This window comes from Podarcis tiliguerta (genome assembly GCF_965153285.1).
Source record: "Podarcis tiliguerta genome assembly, chromosome: 1".
NCBI lineage: Eukaryota > Metazoa > Chordata > Lepidosauria > Squamata > Lacertidae > Podarcis > Podarcis tiliguerta.
In genome coordinates, this window is record NC_139534.1 from 111538886 (window position 1) to 111560979 (window position 22094).

The 22094-nt window shown below is 43.0% G+C and overlaps 1 protein-coding gene across 9 annotated transcripts in view; it reads right to left on the reverse strand.

The window, feature by feature from the left end:
• Positions 1 to 11124: 11124 nt before the first annotated feature.
• The window catches only part of FOXN3 (forkhead box N3), a 197172-nt gene continuing 186202 nt past the window's right edge, over positions 11125 to 22094 (reverse strand). For all 9 annotated transcript variants that reach the window (XM_083437669.1, XM_083437667.1, XM_083437668.1 and 6 more), the window contains one exon: positions 11125 to 20315. In XM_083437669.1, the coding sequence (XP_083293795.1) occupies positions 19745 to 20315 (571 nt within the window). In that variant the 3' untranslated portion in view covers positions 11125 to 19744. The remainder of the gene's footprint in view (positions 20316 to 22094) is intronic.

Below are 22094 nucleotides of genomic sequence, written 5' to 3' on the forward strand. Positions count from 1 at the left end.
TAAACTGCAATCTTGCATCCAGTTACATTTACTCGTTATTTGTTTGTTTGTTTGTCTGCTTGTTTAGAGCACTTACATTTTGCATAACATTCCCAAAGTAGAAACTCCCAAAGTGGAATTTATAAAACTGGATGAGAAGAAACCTCCAGAAGCAGATGTAAATGTTTTTGAGGATGGATGGTACTTTTAAGAAACACATACCTCAGAGTAAGATCACAGCTGGAATGTCTAGTAAGAATGGTTTTTTTTAAGCTGGTTGAAACACCACAGGCAGTTGGAGCAGATTCTGAAGTAGTTTCATATTTGCTTTTCATACTGCTAGGAGATTTCAAAGGGGAGATTTTAACTCAAGAGAAAGGTGAACAAAAGTAAAAGATTGGACAGCCAAATAAATCTGAGGACTTCTGAAAAATCAGCCTGAGTCATGAACGGCAGTGTACATTTTAATAAGCACCAGCAAATCTGTTTTCCTGGCACCCAACTCCTTTCTTTGTAGAAGAATTTAAACACCACTTTCATTTCTCCAAGACTGTGATGTCAGGAAAAGCATAATTTTCACATTCCATCTGATGTGTTAAGCACCCCACCGTGTTATGACTTTTCGGATTTCATCCAGTCACATTAATTTACATTTGCCCAGGCTCTCTCAGTGGAATGTGCACTCTGGGTCAATTTCCTATCGTAGCTCGATCACTTTGGCATAGTTGTATTGCAGGGTATTTGGGCCCTGTAAACTGATCTCCACATACCCCATACTTGCAATTCATTAGCAATCATTTCTCTTCCCTGCATGAAAGAATATGAAAAGGAAAGACACAGCAAGAAAGAAGCAAACAAAATTAGCTCACAGTCTGGAATATGGCCTTTTTACCACTCGGCTCGGTTATGTTAGAAAATGTGCTCTTAAGTAAGTGAATTGATTTAAAATGGATGTACTGATCCAGCAATAACGTCACTCCCAGCCTGTGTAGACATTCCAGTTTACTCTGCATCCAGTGTACCCCCACAGCTGGTTTAACCACAACCCATATCTGCCCTGTATCTATACAGTGGTACCTCAGGTTAAGTACTTAATTCGTTCCGGAGGTCCGTTCTTAACCTGAAACTGTTCTTAACCTGAAGCACCACTTTAGCTAATGGGGCATCCCGCTGCCGCCGCACCGTCGGAGCATGATTTCTGTTCTCATCCTGAAGCAAAGTTCTTAACCCGAGGTACTATTTCTGGGTTAGTGGAGTCTGTAACCTGAAGTGTATGTAACCCGAGGTACCACTGTATTGTTGTTTCTTGGGAAATACTGTATTTTGATGTGGTTTTCCTGAAGCCAGCTTCAGCCAAAACTGATAAAAAGAGCAACCTAGCTGCATTTTAAGCTGGTAGTATGTACACCACCCCAGTCCCTCCATTTTTGATTCAGCTTACATTAGGGGACTCAACAAGTGACAAAAATCCTTACTGGAAGCATCCGAACCCCCCATTCTTGCCTGCCATGCCTTTCAAATGGCACTTGACAAGGGGAAAGCCCTCCAGAGTTCATATCTGCCTTGATTGGTGGAAACCATTAATGTGTATCTGTGTGGAGCCGGCAGGAGTGGCCCATCTTGTTTTGCCACCTGAGGCAAAATAGAAATGCCGCCATTTCCCCTGCTGGAATGCGCCGGCTGTCACTGAACTAAGTGGGAACTGCGGTGTTCCACAAAGTGTTGCCACTAGGCTTCTCTGCCAGTGAAGCGGGGGCATTCTTCTGGTGGCGGAAGTGTTGGGGAGTACGGAAAGTTGCCTCTTGTACTTCCATTGCCTCAGACAGGTGCTTCATGGGCTCTTGTGGCCTGTCTTGCCTAGTATATAATAGAATTCCCACATTCCCATTTCCCCTCCTTAGTTAACTGGGAACTAGTTGGAACCTTAGTCTTGCCCATGGGTAGGCAAACTAAGGCCTGGGGGCTGGATGCAGCCCAATCGCCTTCTAAATCCGGCCTGCGGACGGTCCAGGAATCAGCGTGTTTTTACATGAGTAGAATGTGTCCTTTTATTTTAAATGCACCTCTGGGTTATTTGCGGGGCATAGGAATTCGTTCATCGCCCCCCCCCCAAAAAAATATAGTCTGGCCCCCCACAAGGTCTGAGGGACAGTGGACCAGCCCCCTGCTGAAAAAGTTTGCTGACCCCTGGCCTTGCCTGTGCAGCAAGTCCTATCTGATATACAGAGCTGCTGTTTTGTTGTTCACGAATAAACACAACTATTGAAGCTCTCCTGCTTCTTGGTATTAGGGCAGGTCTGTTGCAAGGTTTTCCCACACCCTGCGTACCCTTTCCGAACCCATGGGATACTACAGGACTGGTTCTGAAGATATACCAGCCGCATAATGTGCAGGGCAGAGATGGGACACTTACAGCCCTGCAGAATTTATTGGACTCCAACCCATCAGTCCTAGCCATCATGTCCAATGGTCAGGGAGAACGAGAGGAGCAATCCAACAGCAGCAAGGAGGTCAAAGGTTCTGTTAAGTTGTGGGTGAACATATCAGACGACACAGTGATTCTTCAAACAGCTCTTGTTTATTTACAGGCCCAGAACAGAACTGGGCTGAAGGATTCAGCCAACCTGCTTATATAGAGCTTAACTACAAAGCAACAGTAACAACTTTCTGTAACTATCCAATCACTGAATGTCACTTTCAATTCCTTATTTGCATATGTGGACCTGAGTGAAAACTATCTACAATATCTCCCTGCTTGCCCAGGGTGAGAACTTCAGTACATAACAGGTTCCCCATTCCTACCTCAAAAAATCAAAATCAGTCAAAAGCAGCACTCTGAATTGATCACAGAAACAAAGTGGTAACCACCAGTTCAGTAACTGGTGCAAGATCCAATCATGTCCTTTCTGAACCCAGTTTGTCACAACTGCAGAAGACAGCTCATTTCATGAGTTGCATGGAGAGACAGACCGACTGGTGGTAGATACAACTTGTTTTAATTTGCCGATACGAAAAGGAAAGAGCAGTTGCAGAGGAGGGAAGAAGGAGACACTCAGAAAATGAAATGCTTGATGCCTGAATAAAACCATTATTGAACAAGGGACTAAATTAGCTCCTAATAAGATCCCGTACCAAAGGGAGTGATGCAACTGGAGTGAATGAATCAGTCTTGCTCAATAAAAATCAAAGCCCTTTGTTTTCTTCCAAGCAGTTCTCACTCTCTGCCTTTACATGATAATCAATAGAGGCTGAATTTAGGGAATAGTGTCAGAGCCATGACTGCAGCCTCTAACATTAAAATCCATAGGGTTGCTGAGAGCATTAAAGCATCCAGAATGAAGTAAGTAAGAGCTTTTGAAGCTCGGAGAATCACCAGGCTTTTGAAGCTTAAGCCCTGTTTAGATTACTTTAGATTAAAGTGGGTCCAAAAGCTTCACCAATCAATACTATTTTTTTCTTCTTCTTAAAAGCACAGTTGATACAGAAGCAGATTTAATTAGATCTGCAAGACCCTGCCTGGAAGAGAGTCCTTTAGCATATAATGAGACAACTTGAAGCCAGAGGAGAGAATTTGGGAGAAGGCCTGGGGAAGGAGGGAGGCCAGCTTGTCAGGTTAGCTTTTTAAGAGTGTGCTTGCAGGAACTGCATAAAAATAAGCCATTCATTTGGAAAGGTGGTGGGGAAAAACTAAAGAGCAAGGCAGAGAGAGCTGGTGCAGAAGGCAGTGGCTAGGTTGCTGAGCAGAGCATCCCTTCACCATCGCGTAACACCTCTGCCCAAATATCTGCACTGACTGCCAGTATGCCAGTGGTTCAAGTTTAAGGCTTTATTATTAGTATTTAAAGCCCTAAACAAAGGGATGCAGGTGGTGCTGTGGGTTAAACCACAGAGTCTAGGACTTGCCGATCAGAAGGTCGGCGGTTCGAATCCCTGCAACGGGGTGAGCTCCCGTTGCTCGGTCCCTGCTCCTGCCAACCTAGCAGTTTGAAAGCATGTCAAAGTACAAGTAGATAAATAGGTACCGCTCCGGCGGGAAGGTAAACGGCGTTTCCGTGTGCTGCTCTGGTTCGCCAGAAGCGGCTTAGTCATGCTGGCCACATGACACAGAAGCTGTACGCCGGCTCCCTCGGCCAATAAAGCGAGATGAGCGCTGCCACCCCAGAGTCGTTCACGACTGGACCTAATGGTCAGGGTCCCTTTACCTTTTAAAGCCCTAAACAACTTGGAAGTAGGTTACCTGAGACTGCCTTCTCCCTTATAGGCCTGCCCTGTCACCAAAATCATATGAAGAGGCCCCTGTGGCTAGCCGGGTAAGCAGAACCTTTAGAGTGGTGGCACCTGCCACCTGGAACACCTGCCCCTTGGAAATAAGACATGCATTAACTCTGTTTTCAATGTATGCTGAAATCTGTTTCGCTCACCTAAGGATTTTCAGGTTAGTGATATTGGTTAGGACCACAGGAAGCTGCTTTGTTCTCCTTTAGACCATTGGTCCATTTAGCTCAGTAATGCTTGTTCTGACTGGCTGCAACTGCCACCGTGCTGTTAGGCAAGAAATGTCCTGAGTGAGGAATTGACTATTGTCCAAAGTACACACACAAGTTAGGAAAAGGCATGTCTATCAGTCCATGACCTCTCAGCTGCTCCTAGGTGTGTACCTGATGAGGCAGTTGCTCCAACAGAGAGGCCATGACCCCGACCACGACTTATGTATCTCCCCTGTCTGAGCTGCATGCAATAATAATAAATAAAAATAAATTTTTATTTATATCCTGCCCTCCCCGGCCAAAGCCGGGCTCAGAGCAGCTAACAACAGTAAAAATAGCCCAATTTACATAAAATCACGGTCAGTTAATTAAAATACATTCTAAAATCAATTCAGAATCAAATTAATGTCAACCATCGGACTAGAGTTCTATGAAGATTACAGAAGGAGAGAGGGGACCAGACTGTGCCCTGGCCAAAGGCCTGGTGGAACAGCTCCGTCTTGCAGGCCCTGCGGAAAGATGTCAAGTCCCGCAGGGCCCTAGTCTCTTGTGACAGAGCGTTCCACCAGATCGGGGCCATGGCCGAAAAAGCCCTGGCTCTGGTTGAGGCCTGGGATCTCCAAGATGTTTTTGTTTGTAGACCGTAAGTTCTTCTGTGGGACATACCAGGAGAGACGGTCCCATAGGTACGAGGGTCCTAGGCCATATAGGGCTTTAAAGGTTAAAACCAGCACCTTAAACCTGATACTGTACTGCACTGGGAGCCAGTGCAGCTGGTATAGAAAGTTTTTATTGAAGTTTAGTCGGAATCTCCTTTCTTGTAACTTGAAGCCATTGGTTCGAGTTCAACTCCCCCGAGGAGAACAAAACAAGCTTGCTCCATCCTCCATGTGATGGATGCCCTTTAGATATTTGAAGATGGCTATCATATCTCCTCTCACTCTCCTATTTTCCAGGCTAGATATACCCAGCTCCTTCAACTGTTCCTCATAAGGCTTGATTTCCAGACCTTTTGTCATCTTGGTCGCATATATAACAACGGCATGCATGAAAACTGTTAAAACAATTACATATTAAAAAACCAGATTCAAATCCAGGACAGATACTGACTTTGCTTTTTTAAAACCAACCAACCAACCAACCTCCACTTACAAGGTATGTTGAAAGAGAAAATTCTACAACATATGCTGCAAAAACAAGAGAGTACCCCGTCTTATGGGTACCGGGAGGGAGTTGTATAGGGTAGATGCTGCCACACTAATACAGAATCATATCCTTTTTATTCTTTTGTGCAGTGCTTTGGAAGTTTTAATATTAAAGCACTTTATAAGTATTTAAAATAAAATAAAAGTAATTCATAATCTACTGCCATACATTTTCAAAAGTTCACTGTTTGTTCTTTATGGCACCTGAAGATATCATAACCAGATTTTGCATGATGGTTCCTGAGATCTTGCATTCCAATACCGCACAGATGGGTAATTAATTCTCAAAGCACTTTTGCACACATTAGTTCTAAAGCATTTGTTAAAAATACTCAAAGACCTGATTGCTGATGCCAGGTTATCAATTTGTCCTTTTGTCACAGCACTTATTTTTTTTCATTTAACAGGATTTATATCCCACTTAATCATCAAACCCTCTAAATGGTTGACTTAGGGACTTTCAATGCTGGCAGCCCAGCATGCTGCCTTTTTAATGTGAACCCATATTTTGTGTGGTTGGTTGTATACTTGCAAAGAGATTGTGGGTGGAATTCAGCAATTTACTCGATGCGTTGTTGTCACAGCACATGAATTTCACTGCAGCCGGATTTGAAGGGAGGAGCACGACAGTGCAAATTCTGCCTGCCCAGGAGAGTTAAATGTCTGAGCGATTAGCTGCTTCATTCACGGGAACATCAGCAAAAGCCTAACCTTTCCCCATTTGTTTACTTTTCTGGTTGAACAAAGACACAGAACAGAACCTCAAGAGGGTCTGGCATTTCAAGGGGTTAGACTCCAACTTCTTGAGGTTATGTAAGGCAATTCCCCTCTCAGATAAGCATATGGTGGGAATAGATCCACAATTCAGAGCAGGCAGTAGGAACTGAGCGCAGCTGTGAATGCATGTGAAATGCACGAGAGAGCAGTGCGCTTATAATGCCAAAGCAATGGTGGGTGTGGACATGTTGTTGTTGTTTAGTCGTTTAGTTGTGTCCGACTCTTCGTGACCCCATGGACCAGAGCACGCCAGGCACTCCTGTCTTCCACTGCCTCCCGCAGTTTGGTCAGACTCATGTTTGTAGCTTCGAGAACACTGTCCAACCATCTCATCCTCTGTCGTCCCCTTCTCCTTGTGCCCTCCATCTTTCCCAACATCAGGCTGTTTTCCAGGGAGTCTTCTCTTCTCATGAGGTGGCCAAAGTATTGGAGCCTCAGCTTCACGATCTGTCCTTCCAGTGAGCACTCAGGGCTGATTTCCTTCAGAATGGAGAGGTTTGATCTTCTTGCAGTCCATGGGACTCTCAAGAGTCTCCTCCAGCACCATAATTCCAAAGCATCAATTCTTTGGCGATCAGCCTTCTTTATGGTCCAGCTCTCACTTCCATACATCACTGCTGGGAAAACCATAGCTTTAACTATATGGACCTTTGTTGGCAAGGTGATGTCTCTGCTTTTTAAGATGCTGGGGTGTGGACATAGGAACTCCTCAAGTCAGGATCTGGAGACCTCTCTAGCCTTTTGTTCAGCTGTTTTATTTATTGCATTTTTATCCCCCTCCCTTTTCTCCAAGGTGGTGCACACGGTTCTCCGTCTCCTCATTTACAACGACCGTGTGAGGTAGGTTAGGCTGAGAGCCAGTGACCAGCCCAAGTTCACCCAGTGAGCTTCATGGCTGAGTGGGGATTTGAACTCCGATCTCCCAGGTCCTAGTCTGGCACATGTAACAACTACACCACGCTGGCTCTCATGCAATAAATACCCATATATGTTTGCTCAAACAACACAGAAGTCCACTAGTACTGATTTCAGTGGCTTTTGATGGCCGGAGGCTATTGATCACACCTTTTAAACAGTGAAGGAGCTAATACAAGTACGCTGCCTACGTTCATGCAGCTGTAGAGGAACAACCTCAAGTTGAAATGAAGCCAGTAGAGAAAGAAAAAAGAAAGCTATTGCAGCTGATTCAAGCCTCTAAGAATATGCAGTTTACTTTGGGGTGGGGGTGGGGCTAGTACTAGCATGCTCTGTCCATGCATGCCACTTGAGGCTCTTTATTTGTTTATGCAAATAAAGAGATACTACTTAATCTTCATGCACAAGCTTTAAAAAAATCAATGAATTTAGTGTGTTGGATATTCAGGTTCAAAACGTTGCTCAGCCATGAGACTCACTAGCTGACCTTGGACCAGTTCCCCTCTTTCACATGGTCACTGGGTGGATGAGCTTGGCTATAGTGGCACACTCAAGACAATTTGCTGCCTAAGGTAAGAGACAAAATGGCACCTCCTCCCAATCCACAAACAATAGATTGGTAGTTGAATCTTACTCCATCACTGGCAAATAGACAATGTCCTGCACTACACTTGAGGGCAGTAGAGTAGCTAAGGAAGTATAGAGCAGGCAAACAAAGGTCTCCTCACTCCCTGGCCCTCAGAATCTGCCACCTGAGGCAGGTGCCTCATTCTGCCCAATGGTAGGGCCAGCTTTGTTGAATGCTAGAGTCAAGTGCCCAGGCCATCTTCCTTTTTCCCCAGCTGTGCCCCAAATACCTGCTGTAAGTGGCAACAGTGCTGCCGGTTGGCCTAGATCACCAGTGACCTAGATTAAAATAAGAGCCCTTATTGACACACAGAAGGCAAGGCCAGCAGCCTAATTTTACATCATCGTATCATGCTGATCTCTGTGACTGGTGTGATTCAAACCAAGGCCTATGCTCCGTGTTTTTTAAGAGTGCATCTGCGCAAAGTAGGAGAGGGCGAACGATTCAAGGATGCCCTGTGTGTTTTTGTTAATGTACCATTCGCTGTTTGCCTGCCCTGCTATGTAAACAGAAGTAAACACGGTCAATGCAGTTCCTGCAGAAACCTAACATTTTCACAATGGAAATCATACAGAAAGCAGGGTCAAAGCAGGTGGGGAAACCACTTTGTCATCTATTTTAAAAAGCCCACTCAGCATGGGATTGCAATAAATGATTAGTTACTTGCTTTTGCTGGTTATTAATACACTGGCTCTACTAGGGAGAACATTTTGTGCTTTGATGAGCAATGAGACTGACATGCTCTCCAAATCAACCCTAGGAAGAGGGCTGGGGTCTCATCCTGTGTGTGTATTGTCTAATCAACTAAAAACACAGGGAGCTAAGGTGGTGTTATGGCTCAGCAAAAAAAAAAAAAAAAAAAAAAAGCAATTCAAGGCCCCCATCAGCCACATGCATAGGAACGCTGCCCCCCACCCCCACGTCAGATACTAAAAATAAAAATCCCAAAGAGTTTTAGAATTTTCGCTTTCTCCATATTGGCCAAGCTGAGTGCTCCTTACTGAGGGCTAACTTCAGCCAGGGCTGGCCCTACCATTAGACAGAGTGAGTCAAGCAGCCAGAACTGTCCCATGACACTGAGCTGCCCAATCTGAAGGATAAGATAGCATTTTCATGTACAAGGGACAACTGGCCTGGCAGACAGACCTAATTTCAACACCAGTGGTGGGACAAGGGAAAAAGGGGTGGCATGCAGTCCCATCTTGTAACACACAAGTGGGGGACATCAGGGCTGGTGGATAAAGGTGGCCCCCAAGCCTTTCTATCTGGCCTCTAGGGACTTCCCTGGGCCACTCCTCCCTTCTACCGTCTCTCCCCACACCTGTCACCACCTGTATTTCACAGGGGCTGGCATGCTGCTTTGGCCTGGCTGGCATGCACTCTTAAATTCTGATGACTCTTGCTTGCCTGGAGGGAGGGAAGTCTGCAGATATGGTGGCGAGGAGCCTTCCAGAGACAGCTAGACGCCATCTCCCATCAACCCCAACCAACATGTCAGGGATGATGGGAGTTGGCCAACAGCACCTGCAGTTCACAGTTTGGTCACTGCTGCCAGTACAGGAGTCCATGAGTCCCTTCTTCCGAGCTGGCATCTTGAGCATCACACCATTCACCATTTTTTGGGGGGGGGGGAGCGGGATTAGGAGAGCTGACTGGATTGGTAACTCCTAAAGCAGGCATAGGCAAACTCAGCCTTCCAGATGTTTTGGGACTACAACTCCCATCATCCCTAGCTAACAGGACCAGTGGTTAGGGATGATGGGAGTTGCAGTCCCAAAACATCTGGAGGGCCGAGTTTGCCTATGCCTGTCCTAAAGCCTGACTTAGCAAATAAGCTTAATAATAAAATAAAGTACTTTGGACTTGTCTGAGCCAATCTGATGTCAACTTCCTAGTGCTTTGTCAGTGCAGGTCTTCTTGCTTCTGACTCAGCCAGATGGGTGGGGTACAAATAGTAGTAGTAGTAGTAGTAGTAGTAGTAGTAATAATAATAATAATAGAAACAGTGGGATATGGACAATGCCCTCTTTGTGTTGGTATAGAGGCCTTTTGCACGGCCCTTGTTATTTATATATAGCTTTTTGACCCAAAGGCCCCCCAAGTGGTGAACAGCATATTAATACAAAATAATTTATTTGGACATGTTAATTATGAACGTATGACTGCAAGTGTATTAATCTTCTGAATCGGTGCCCAACTCTTAATGGTTAATCTGATACCAAACACTCTTAACTAAAGAAACTGGATGCACTATAGCAGCAGATCAATGAGAAAAGCCAACTATGTAATGTCTTCAATTAATTTGTCAGCCCTCTGGCAATATAATAATAATGAGGAAAGTGTATGGACGATGTCTAGGATGGTGAAAACAGAAGGCTCTCACACTTGTGTGAGTCAGCAACAACCCATTTGAGATGAACAACACACAAAAGTGAATTAACGTGATTAGCTAACTCATAGCCCAATACTTCAAAACCTCTTTTTCTCCAAAGGATTTATGATCAGGCAGGAGTTGCTTCCAAGCAATGCCATGTGAGTGCCAAGTGATTGCCCTACAAATATGAACTACCTTTTCCTGCAGACTTGCCTCAAAGCCAGTGGAGTTTAGTCACACACCTCCCAATCCAACCAATCTCAGGATTGCTGAGAAGGTAGAACAGGATGACCCTATGTTCATCTTCCAAAACTCATTTCTTGGGAAGAGAATAAATGTGATAAATGAAGAAAAACCATAGGAAGAGCCTGCTGTATCAAGTCAATGGCCCATCTCATCCAGTTCTCACAGTGACCAACCAGATGTCTATGGCAAGCACATGGGCAGGACATGATCCAAACAGTGCTCCCACTTGCGACTCCCAGCAACTGATATTCAGAGGCAAAACATATCAACTGCATCCAGCAGCCACCGATAGCCGTATCCTACATGAAAAGTCTAAGGCAGAACAATTTCTTCAAATCCTCTTTGTTTAGGCTGCTTGAGAAAAGAAAAAAGCAGGTCCTGGGGTAATCCAAATTAAATAAGGACGTTTTAAATTGGGTAGCTTTTTCAGCAGCATTGCCTGCCTCAAACAAGGGCCGAGCAAAAAATATATATAAATGAATGAATGAAACAATAAAAGCCAACACCCGTAAGTGCAATTATTCAATTGATGCAACTCAGTAATTTTTATTGCAACTGGAAGACAATACATCACAGAAACTTTATGGTAGGTTTTGGGAAAGTGTTATTTACAATAATAACTGATGAAAGAGTTTGTCTTTGGCAATATGATTACACATCAAGAAACGTAAAATGCAAGTATGCCTCTAGATCAACGTTTTTTTCCTTGTATTTCTGGCTGATTGCACTTGCCTTTCGACTGCTCATTTAGGTAAACACAAATACAACTTAACATCACTGTTTATGCCCCCCATCACAGTTCTCATTTTATGTCAATGAAACTGGCAGTTCCATTTACCTAGTACAGCATTAAAAACAAAAACAAAAAAGGAATTAAAAAACAGAAACAAAAAAGAGAGGAAAAAATGGCTTATTGCTGTACTAAATTAATCTATTGGCCAATGAAGGTCTCATGACCCTAAAGCATTGATATTGTACTTATTGGTCTTTTGATTGCTTCATCACTTTTTTTCCTGCAGAACAAAAGAAATATTTCAAAAATATTACAGAAGAGTATAAAAATGTACAAGTTCATAATGCTTTTCATAGACTCAGAAATCATTCCCTATCCCCATCCCTTCCAACATTTGACACCAAGGCAAACTGAAGTAGTGAGTGTGTATAATGCAGACGCGAAACCGGTAAAGCAAAAACAATTGTTTCCCCCAAAATACTGGGTGCATTAGGGAAGGGCTGGAGAGGAAAAACTTATCAATAAACTTTTTTCAAAAAGCACTAAGTTCTCACTCTGAACTGGAACCAGAGAAAGGAAATTATCAGCTTTCAAGCCACAGTCAGCAAAGTCACATCATACAAAACATACCAGTCACATCAGAAGTCTGAATTCAGTAAAAGGGCAGAGAGTTCTCACGGTCATTTCAATAACACCCTAATCCAACTTCTGCATGCAGATCCTGAGCGCTACATGAAATCATGTGTGCAAATACATCATTCTCCTTCCCAATTCAATAGCCTGGGCAGCACTTGTGTGTCACGCCCTTTTAAAAAAAAGCTGAAATCCTTTCAGTTGGCTGTTTGTGGGGAGCTTCCTTCCTTCCAGCAAAAACATTGATTGATGTGATTCCAACTTTCTTAAAATGCCTACATGTCCAAAGCCCTGGTTCTCTTGTACCCACTCTGTTGAAGCCAAGGTCTTAAGTGGAGTTCCTAGAACTACTAATTCTAATTTCTCAAGTCTCTCCCCTGTAACCACTAGAAATAAAATGCAGTGCAACTTGATAGCATGTGCATCTACAAGGAAGTCTGTATTAAACCACTTTTGTGGTTTTAAACGTAGACCAATGAAGCACAGCATCATAGACAGATGCCTGGTTCACATATGTAAAAATCTATGGTTTGGTGCGAGGTGGACAAACTTCTACAAACCCCTCCTGAATTTCTTCCAAATCTAAATTAGCTTTTCAAGAAGCTTGATTTAGCATTATGTTAAAAAATGGGGGATTGTGCTGTACAACAAGCCAGCTGTACAACAAGCTAGTTAAACAAGCCAGCTTCATAATTCACAGTTTAAAGTTGACTTGTTTGGCCATTAATCAATGTTCTAAACCATGATCCTCCATTTATCTACTAACAAGGAAGAGAGGGGAGTGTGCAAGGCTGTCGCTTCTCTCAGGCTCATGGAAGCATTAAACCATGGTTTATCGTTGCATGTGCTAATGTTTACTCACTTTTGGTTTTGGTTTCTAGTCAGCAAGGCAAGTGGCTACTTGCTGAGTTATAGGATTGCGTGGATGTAGTTAACATTGTAAAATCAACCCACTGATTCTGAACTTTCATTCCAGAAAAAAAAGAACATCAAAAAGGTTGAGTGTATCCCTACCAAATTGCTTCCCCTCTTGGTTTGCGGCTGATTACAATCAAAGGGACGGGGTATGAACAGATGCGATGAGAAAAGTTCATACGAACCACATAGACTATTGTGTAAATGTTTTTTTTTTACATCCAGTTAATACAAAGCCTACACCAAAAACGCTAAATGGATTTATGCGTTCTGCAAAGGAAATGTAAACTGGGTGTTGTTAACAGCATCTTTTTATTCCCCACAATAGAAAGCAAAGAGACATTGGATGTTGGCAGAAGATTATCACTGTAGCAAAATGTTAAAAGTATATTACATATTTAGTATAATAAGGTTATTTAAATTAGATCACAGTGCTGCATTTATGTGCATAACAGTGTTTTACATACTATAGGGAGAGCTGGCAAGAACACTCACAGACTTGACTATGAATGAGCCTGGTCTCAGGTGGAAGAATACTTTTTTAAAATGGTAAAAAACAAACACGGGAAACAAAGTTATTAGCTGGGCAGCTTACTGAAGTCAATTGCCTGATATTAATGTCAAAACCTAATGTCTTTTTGCAGGTTATCCAGAGCCAAATAATCTCCTGGTATAAACTGGTAGTGCACCCTTTGTTTTTAACAGTAGTTACCTGGGCTCTCTAATCACCCTCCTATCCTCCAGTTTGAAGGCAGATGGTCAGAATGAGTGGGGAAACCAACTGGTATATAACTGAGAATTGAATAGCCAATGGCACTGATCACCACCATTTGGCCTGTAGCATTTTACAGAAGTGACTGCCATCTTGCCAAGCCACCCAAGACCACATGCAAATGTAACGCAGCAAGGGCAATGCATGTCACAAGCTCAGAGCGAATATTTGTGACCAGCAAGCCTCAACAGCCACCCCATGGTTCACATGCTCTGCCCCACTACATTCAGATTATATACTGCATTGTGCCTGCCATGTACTGGGGTTATGTTTAGTTTGGACAAAGGATGTGCCTGCATCAGCCCCAATCCAGACCGTTTCACCATGCACATGAACTTGTCTGCAAGCTGAGGCTAAGTTCATTCGCTTCTGTGTTGGGGACAGCTCAAAGTGTGCAAAACACACACACCTTTGACCACTAAAGAAGTGAATGAGAGAGCCCTTGATTCACTGGTGTAGCAGCAGTTCTATCACCGATTTGCTCTTTGAGGAGGATCTGAAAACATGTTGAGAGGCACAAGCTTGTTGAAAGCAGCCAGCGTCAGGTTGGCTGTCAGAAAGGTTTGCAGAGAACTGCTTGTGCATCTGTTAATGTGGATGATAAACAGACTGTAAGAATTTAATAAACGTAAGTGAACCTGGAAAGACAGGTGGCTAACATTAAACATTTTCCTATTTTAAAGGCTTTACCCAAGTGCCCAAGTACTTTGGAAGCTACGTAAGAGAAACTGGATGCGCCTGCCCCAATCCTTTATTCAGCCACAGTGAATGGGCAGAGCATCCTCATCACTGCTCAAAGAATGGCCAGCTCAGCAAGGACCTCTGTACCCCATCCATGCGTCCTGAAGACCTTCTGAGATGTTATCCCATTTCAAACTAATTGAAGGTCTAGATAGAGGAAGAATGCAGCTGAGCAGGGCCTGCATCTTCTGAGGCATGTGTTAAGTGCTCCAAGACAGAGCAAATACCTCTCAGCCTCCCATGGGAGTCAAGGACTTACTGGACTGTTGTTCTGTACAGTACAAGAGGCCAAGTTGCTCACCTGCCTAGTGCTAGCTCAGGTCCTGCAATGCAAGGTCCATGAGTCCTCTGCATGTTACCTCTTCCAGCTTCCTCTCAGCCTGCTCGGCCTGCTAAGTCCATGGCCCTCAGGAGGTGCTTATATGAAGTCCTTATATCAGAAAAGGCTCTGGGCTTGTGCAGTGTCTGGATCATGCCCACAAGTCTTCAACACCGGAGCTATGGTCACATTTTACATCCAACTTTATGAAAAACCCTCGATTACAGGTACTTTCCACAGTAAAATGGTCATACACAAAACAGGAAGAATTTGTGTATAAAATACATAAGTTGTCATGAATTCTGTGACTTAAGATTTTTCTTGTTAAAAAAAAATCCCCATCTAAATTCTAACAAATAATCAAGTATTTCCAAAATATTATTTCCAAAACAAACACTCCCTCTGCGCACTGTTTTCAAAATGGCGGTGGCACACAGGTAAGAAGCTCAAGAAGTGTGGAGGAAACAATCCACCATGCGGTGAATGGAAGTAAGCACATCCCTGCTGCTGAAGTCTATATAACTGGACCCAACTGCTTTAATCCACTTTTGGCATCAAAGTGAGAAGTTGGCACTGTAGGACCTAACACTGGAGTTTGTATAAAAGATGACAGTTTATTGGAGGTGGCTGTGCAAGAGACAAGCCAAGCTTTCATCGGATCTTTTCCATTTCAAAACCATTACTAATAGGAATTAGGTACTTAATTGGGATACTTAAATGAGACATCCTTTGCCTCCAAGAAAAGGTAACATGACATCTTTTGCAAAAAGATCATCTGCAGTTGCTTTCTGTACAGTGATGATTAAAGGAAGCACCCAGCAAAGACAATTTTTTTTACTCAAGCTATGACCCATGGGTGGTCAATAGATGGGGCATGACTCACCTAAAAGTAAGGAGTGCCTAGGTCTCTGTGGCTTTTAGTAGGAAAGTGGAGCATGGACTTTAATTTCAGTGGGAAAGCTATGGGACCAATTGATGGACTTTGGCTTAATTGTGCCTCATCTGTTGAACAGCGCTCCTTCATTTCTGCAAGCAATGAGTCATATCAGAACTGCTCTTTCCTGTTTACGAAACACGCTATCTGAAGATTATTGCTGTAGTAGATTAGCTACTGATGTAAACACTGTGTTTCCCACCTTCTCTATATATTGCCCTGAACACTGTAGGCAGGCCACAGCTGAGGTCTGGTACTACTCACAGGATGATTAGAATAGCAATGAATCCCAAAACTAGATAGAAGGTAAAGTATGTTGTGGACACAAAAACAGGGATTTGAATATTCGGCTCTACATCACCTGCAAAAGCTTCCAAGCCCAACGTCTTTGGGTGCCTGATTTATGTACAGATATCCTTATGGAATCTGAATCCCCATGGTGGAATTGAAGTTTGGGTTGTTGTTGTTTTTATTTTTTAAGTACTGTCTAATTAGATTATTTAATTGTTTTGTGGACCATTCTTACCAGAAAGAAGGTAAATGGTAAAACAGTCAATCAAAATGCAAGAGAAATAGCATTTTTGTACACAAAACATTTGTGGTGGCAATGGTGGAGTATCTATTGCAAAGGAACCACTGGAGAAAAGTAAGTTGTTCTGGGTTTACACTGGTGTTGCTAAGCAAAATGTATGATTAGCACGCCTCCGTGCCAAAGAAGTGTAAGGCAGACTACAGCAGTCTTTGCCAACCTTGTGCCCCCCAGGTGCTTTGGACTAAAGACTCCCATCAGCCCCAAAGGGCACCAGAGGGTGAAGAGGGACACATGTGTGATTTAAAATGTGTTTAAGGCATGATGTTTCTTCTAAATAAGCCTCATTAAACCTCATTCAAACCTCACGGAAAGGAAGGCAGTTGTGCAAGACTTGCACAGCTACCATTTTTTAAAACTTGTGCAGAGGATGGGCCTGAGGGCTTTTCCCTATTTAGAGGACAAGCAGGTGCAATGACACTTGAATTTGTAATTCAGCTTGCAGTGCACCTTTTGGATGTCCATGGTTTACAGATGTATTTACTGGGACGGGGTGTGTGTGTGTGCAGGCAGCCCAGATGTAGCAATGTGACATAAATCTACAGCTGCAATCTTCATTCTCCCCCCCCCCCCATGGCTTAGGCAAAGACTCTCTGCATTGAGGACTGACCCAGTACAAAGCCAGAATTCCTGTCAATTCCAAGATTTAGTTTCTAGACAATGAGCAATAAAGAATTTCTTCAGCGTGCTACACTCCACTGGTTGTCTATATAGGCTACAGTGCTGATTCGAGCATGGAAATATTGGCATAATCAATACTAATCAGAATTAAGAACCATTCCCATTTTTGTCATGGAGGAATATCTTTTTCATTCCACTAAACAGGCTACCACATCTTTTTACTATTAAAATTTTGCTCATGCTTGGTAGAACTCCATGGCAACTAAAAGAAACAGGCATATGGCACTCTAGTTCAGAGAGAAAACCCTTACATTGATTGACATGGTTTCTTTTCTCTTTAGGCAAGTGTTACCTCCCCCCTTCTTTTGGCAGACATGGATGTATTGAGAGAACTGGTAACACATAGGCTGAACTTGCTGATGGACCTGCGTCATTCCAAGCCTGATTCGACACTCCCAATATTTCACAGGTCTGTTGGCATGAGCATCTAACTCATACTGTATGCATTTTCACGAATATCCAAGCCTGCAAAGTGGAATTCCCTAAGATGCTTTCTGCATTTCCTGCCAAAGCCCAACACAAGGCAAAAACCCTGAGCGCCAAAGCAGCAAACAACACGACTTCTGTTCAGTGTAAAGCTGTATTTAATCTACCTACAGGTCTGGAACCCAAAGAGTCTCTTACACATGCCAAATCCGCTCCAGAGAGGGGTTGCCAATTTCTTTTCCTGGCTGCAACTTGTTGTGCTGTTCTAGGAGAACCCCATTTTTCCTATGGTGACCCACAGCTTGGATGGTGGTCCACTGGAGACCTGGTCCATGTGCCGACCTATGGATCACAGCCTATAGGACTGGAAGTCCCAGGATTATGGCCTTTGATACCAATGCAACTGAAAAAGAAAAGATCCGTTGGAAGAGGTTGCCTTATTGCAAAGCCTTCAATCTGCTAATGGACCCATCACCGCAAACCAAGTATGGCTGTAAACAGAACACGTCTTCAGCATGCATCTCTTAAACCGCCCCAATGAACTCAAACCAAAGCCCTTTCGTTACTTGTTGATGAGCAGATTTGCGTGGTCATCGTCTTCCCCCAAATCAAATGGCCAAGTTTTCCCCACCGTTCACAATTCAGTGTCTTCCACGTCTTCCTTAAATCATACACACTCACTACTTGCCTTGCCCTCGAAATTATTGCGTAATGTTTTAATACATGTAAAGACAAAGAAAGGACAAACGTGTTCAAAAAACAGAGAAGTAGGGGGAGGGGGCTGAATGTGCAGACAAGGCAATATAATTCAACCATCCAAGCCCTACCCGAGCATGAAGTTTTATTTTTAATATTGCAGAGTAAGTTCCCCAACAGTCAGTATTTATCCCTGAAAAAGGTTAAACCTTAAAAAACACCTGCTTCCAAAAAAAAGGAAAAAGGGAAAAAAGAGAGGAAAAAACAAAAAAACAAAAACCCAAAAAACAAACTAAGCCTAAGGGCTTAAAAATTAGAGGCATAGCCTTTTTTCTATTTTTCTATATTTATATGAAAATAATTCATGCTTCATGCTAAATACATTATTTACCTTACAAGAACTTTTGTTATTTTTGAATTAATAAAAAGGGTTTGTTTTTATTATTATTTTGTACTCCGAGTCCCTCCCAGAAAGGAATCCATGCAATGTGGATCAGAAATTTCAGCTGGTTGCAGTGGTTAAAATTGGAAATATATTGTCATTTTTTGCACAGATGAATCCTGACTGACCTTAACTGGGTACCTCATTTTGAGGAGCACAATTTCTTTATATTTTTGCCTAGCCAACATGGATTTTATTTTTTGGAAAGAATAAAAAAGCAATATAATACTAATGGCAGGTTTTGTAGCATTTTCCCCCTAGTGAGATCAAATCTTTGTGACTTATAGAAAAGGTTTTCTCATTTTGATCCTCCTTAAATATCTACTCATAATTTTCTTCAGATTTGATTGCTTTTCACTCAGGCAGTTAAGAACTCATAGCTTGTTTTCCCATAATATTTTTGCAGGCAGTGCCAATCTTCAGGCTTATGGCTTTTTATAAAACATTCTTTTAATTTAAATATAGAAGACAATTAATTGATTAAAGAATATCACTAGTCCCCCTCCCCCTCCACCCCTTCCTCTTTATTTCACTGAAACTCATTGCATACACAGTTCAGTATTCCATAATTTATAAATTAAGTCTTCACATTTTGAGCCATATACAGTACATGAAGCACTAATAGATCATTACTGTATGAGCAGCTGTCATTAGTGGCTATTCCAAGATTTCTATGGCACAACCGCAAGCAAATGCCACTATATATGATCCTTGGTTCTGAGGATATTGTGTGTGCCTCTTGACTTCTCCCAAATCTCTAGACATATCACACACAAACCCAATCATAAGGCCTTTTTTTCCACTTTCAATTCTTACAGCCTGGCCTGAACGATTTCCAAATTATCCAATTTCTTCTAGGTTATAAGAGATTTCCAAATGCCGAATTTTTATTCCTCTCACATTAACTGGTGACGTCACAGCATATTCAACCATGCATTTCTGACAAAGCTGGAGAAAGCAATGGCAATTTTGGCTTTTACTTTCTTTCTTTTTTTGTCTTCATGTAATGAAAAGCTTTTGTAAAATTAGTTGAGTATCAGTATGAGTTCTATGGCTTCCATCTCCTTTAAAAATTTTAAAAACAAAAAAAATCTCAAGGGTTCGAAAAAAAGAAAACACACACACACAAAAAAAAGAAGAGGAGGAGGAGGGGGTGAAAGAAAAGAAAAACGAAACAAAGAAAATATTTGTTGATATTGCCACAAATCATTAGAATTCACCTGACGTGCTGAAACGAAATTGTTTTATAAGTTCAATCAATGGATTTGTTCTCGTTTTTCGTGGTGTCCTTTTGCTCTTTCTGCCCCTTTGCCGTCCGATTGGTGATGTTGTTCAAACAAGACCGTATTCCTGCCAAGTGCAAGAGCGATCCGGCCGCTTCTTTCATCTCCTCGTCGTCGCTCTCGGGGGGTTTCTCCGTACGCCTCTTTTTAAGAGGCAGCGTGTCACTCGGCACTTTTTTTGCCTTCAGCAAATGCTGACGTTTCTTGTGCTGAGAGGCGTAGCCGCTATCAGCGAAAGAATCCTTGGTCTCTTTCCGGGAGCTCTGCCTTTTGTCCTCCTCTTCCGCTTCGCTATGGCTCTCGTGGCTGTGGAAGCTGCCCTCGCTGCCCTCGCTACTGTCCCGGCTGCCTTTAGTGACAAACTCGTAATGGTCGTCGGCGGAGGAAGAGGAAATGGAGTCACTCGTGGGCGACGTGCTCCGGTGGTTGGAAGATTTGGCACTGCTATAGTTGTGGTCCTCCTTTGGGTCGCCGCTCACCACCGGGGAGCCACAGGACTGCTCGCTGTCTGTCCGCATTCGGCAGTTTGAGATTCCATTCCTGGAGAAGGGAGGAGAAGGAAACACACAATCATATCAAATTCCCCTATAAAACTGTATTTTTCAAGAGAAAACTGCTTTCCCTGAATACAAACGAGTACAGTCATACCTCGGGATGAAGACGCTTCAAGCTTAAATATTTTCGGGTTGCGCTCCGCGTCGACCCGGAAGTAACGCAGCACATTACTTCTGGGTTTTTTCGCTCATGCTTGCGCAGATGCTCAAAATGACGTCACGCGCATGCACGGAAGCGGCGAAACGCAACCCGCACACGCGCGTCTTAGGTTCGCTTCAGGATGCGAACGGGGCTCCGGAACGGATCCCGTTCGCATCCAGAGGTACCACTGTATAGCCAAACATAACATTTTAAAGGCCAAGGCTGATGGCTATGCACCATAAAAAGTGGCTGTAAAATGGACCCCCCCCCCAGCACTCACTTCCAATTGGGTAAAATGTCTAATCTGGGCCTCACTGTAGATCGTAGGGAAAGTACAGTCATGGCCTATGGCAGCAGCAGTGGGCAACACAATCTTGCTGGCCAGCGGGGCCATGAGATGTTAGAGCATATATAAAATTATGGAAAATGAATAATTTAACGGGCTTTACAAATCTATCAACCAGCAAATTTATTGAAACTTTGGTTGATTTATCTATGGGTGGACGTATCAATTGATGGAGGCAAGTTTTGATTGGTTGGGCTGAGACTGAAGGGCACACCTTTCTTTTCTGAAGTCATTTTTTATTATTTTGGTGCGTAGTTATAGTACGGAAAATATTAATATGGAACTTATCTTCTAACAATGAGTGGTAGATGTTTGCATACCTTTCAAGTGCCCCAGAAAAAAGGGTCATCCCATGTTTTCACACGAGATTGTGGCGGCCATTTTGGGTGCCAAAAGCACTCCCCCCCAAAAAAGCACTTTTTCAGAGCTGTGATCTTGCGCGGTGCCCCAAAATGTGCAGTTTTGGGTGCGGGGCGAGAGTGAGATGTGTGTCACGTGACTCACCCGGGAGTGTGTCCCGGAAGACGCACACCCCGGTTTTGGGTCTGAAGGATGGGATGCATTTGTTATTAAATGGCCAATTCTCACACTTACCTCAAAAGTCTTGAAAAATTAACTACTTTGGAGCTATCATAGTATGCAAATTTATTTAAATTAACCAACTGCTTGATTATAATGTAATTCAATTAACTGAAATAAAAACACATTTAATCAGCTGGCTGAATTGAAAGTTCAGTGCCTAGCCTTTTCATGTTACTGAGTCTTTTGCACCGTTTCAAGATCATTTGAACCATTTAAGAATGCCAGAATATGCAAGCAAATTAAGCCCGCATACTTAGTAGCAGAAGTACTGTGTTACCCTACCCTTGCTCCAAGGAACTCACAGCAGTACACAGTATACAAGAAACTTGCCCCATATCCTTTGTTTGCTGTAATCCTGGCTCAATATTACTCTGTGAGTTCTATGGCCAGGGGGGCATTTGAACCTCACCTGAGCATCTTTGCTGCTAGTCTGGTACTTAAACTGATTTGATTTAGAGATGATTCAGTCCCAGTGAAATTTACTGAATGTGTGTTAAAATCAGCCTAAGTTATAATAACTGCTATTTAACTGGGTTGTGGATCAAGGTTCTGGAGATATTTTGAAACGCAACTGCCACTCAGGTGTTAAAACTTTTTGCCCCCACAAAAAAAGTACCTACTTCAGCAGGGCAGATCAGAGCAGATTGCTACACAAAACATGTCAACACAATAGCACTAAAGTTACAGGGTAACTA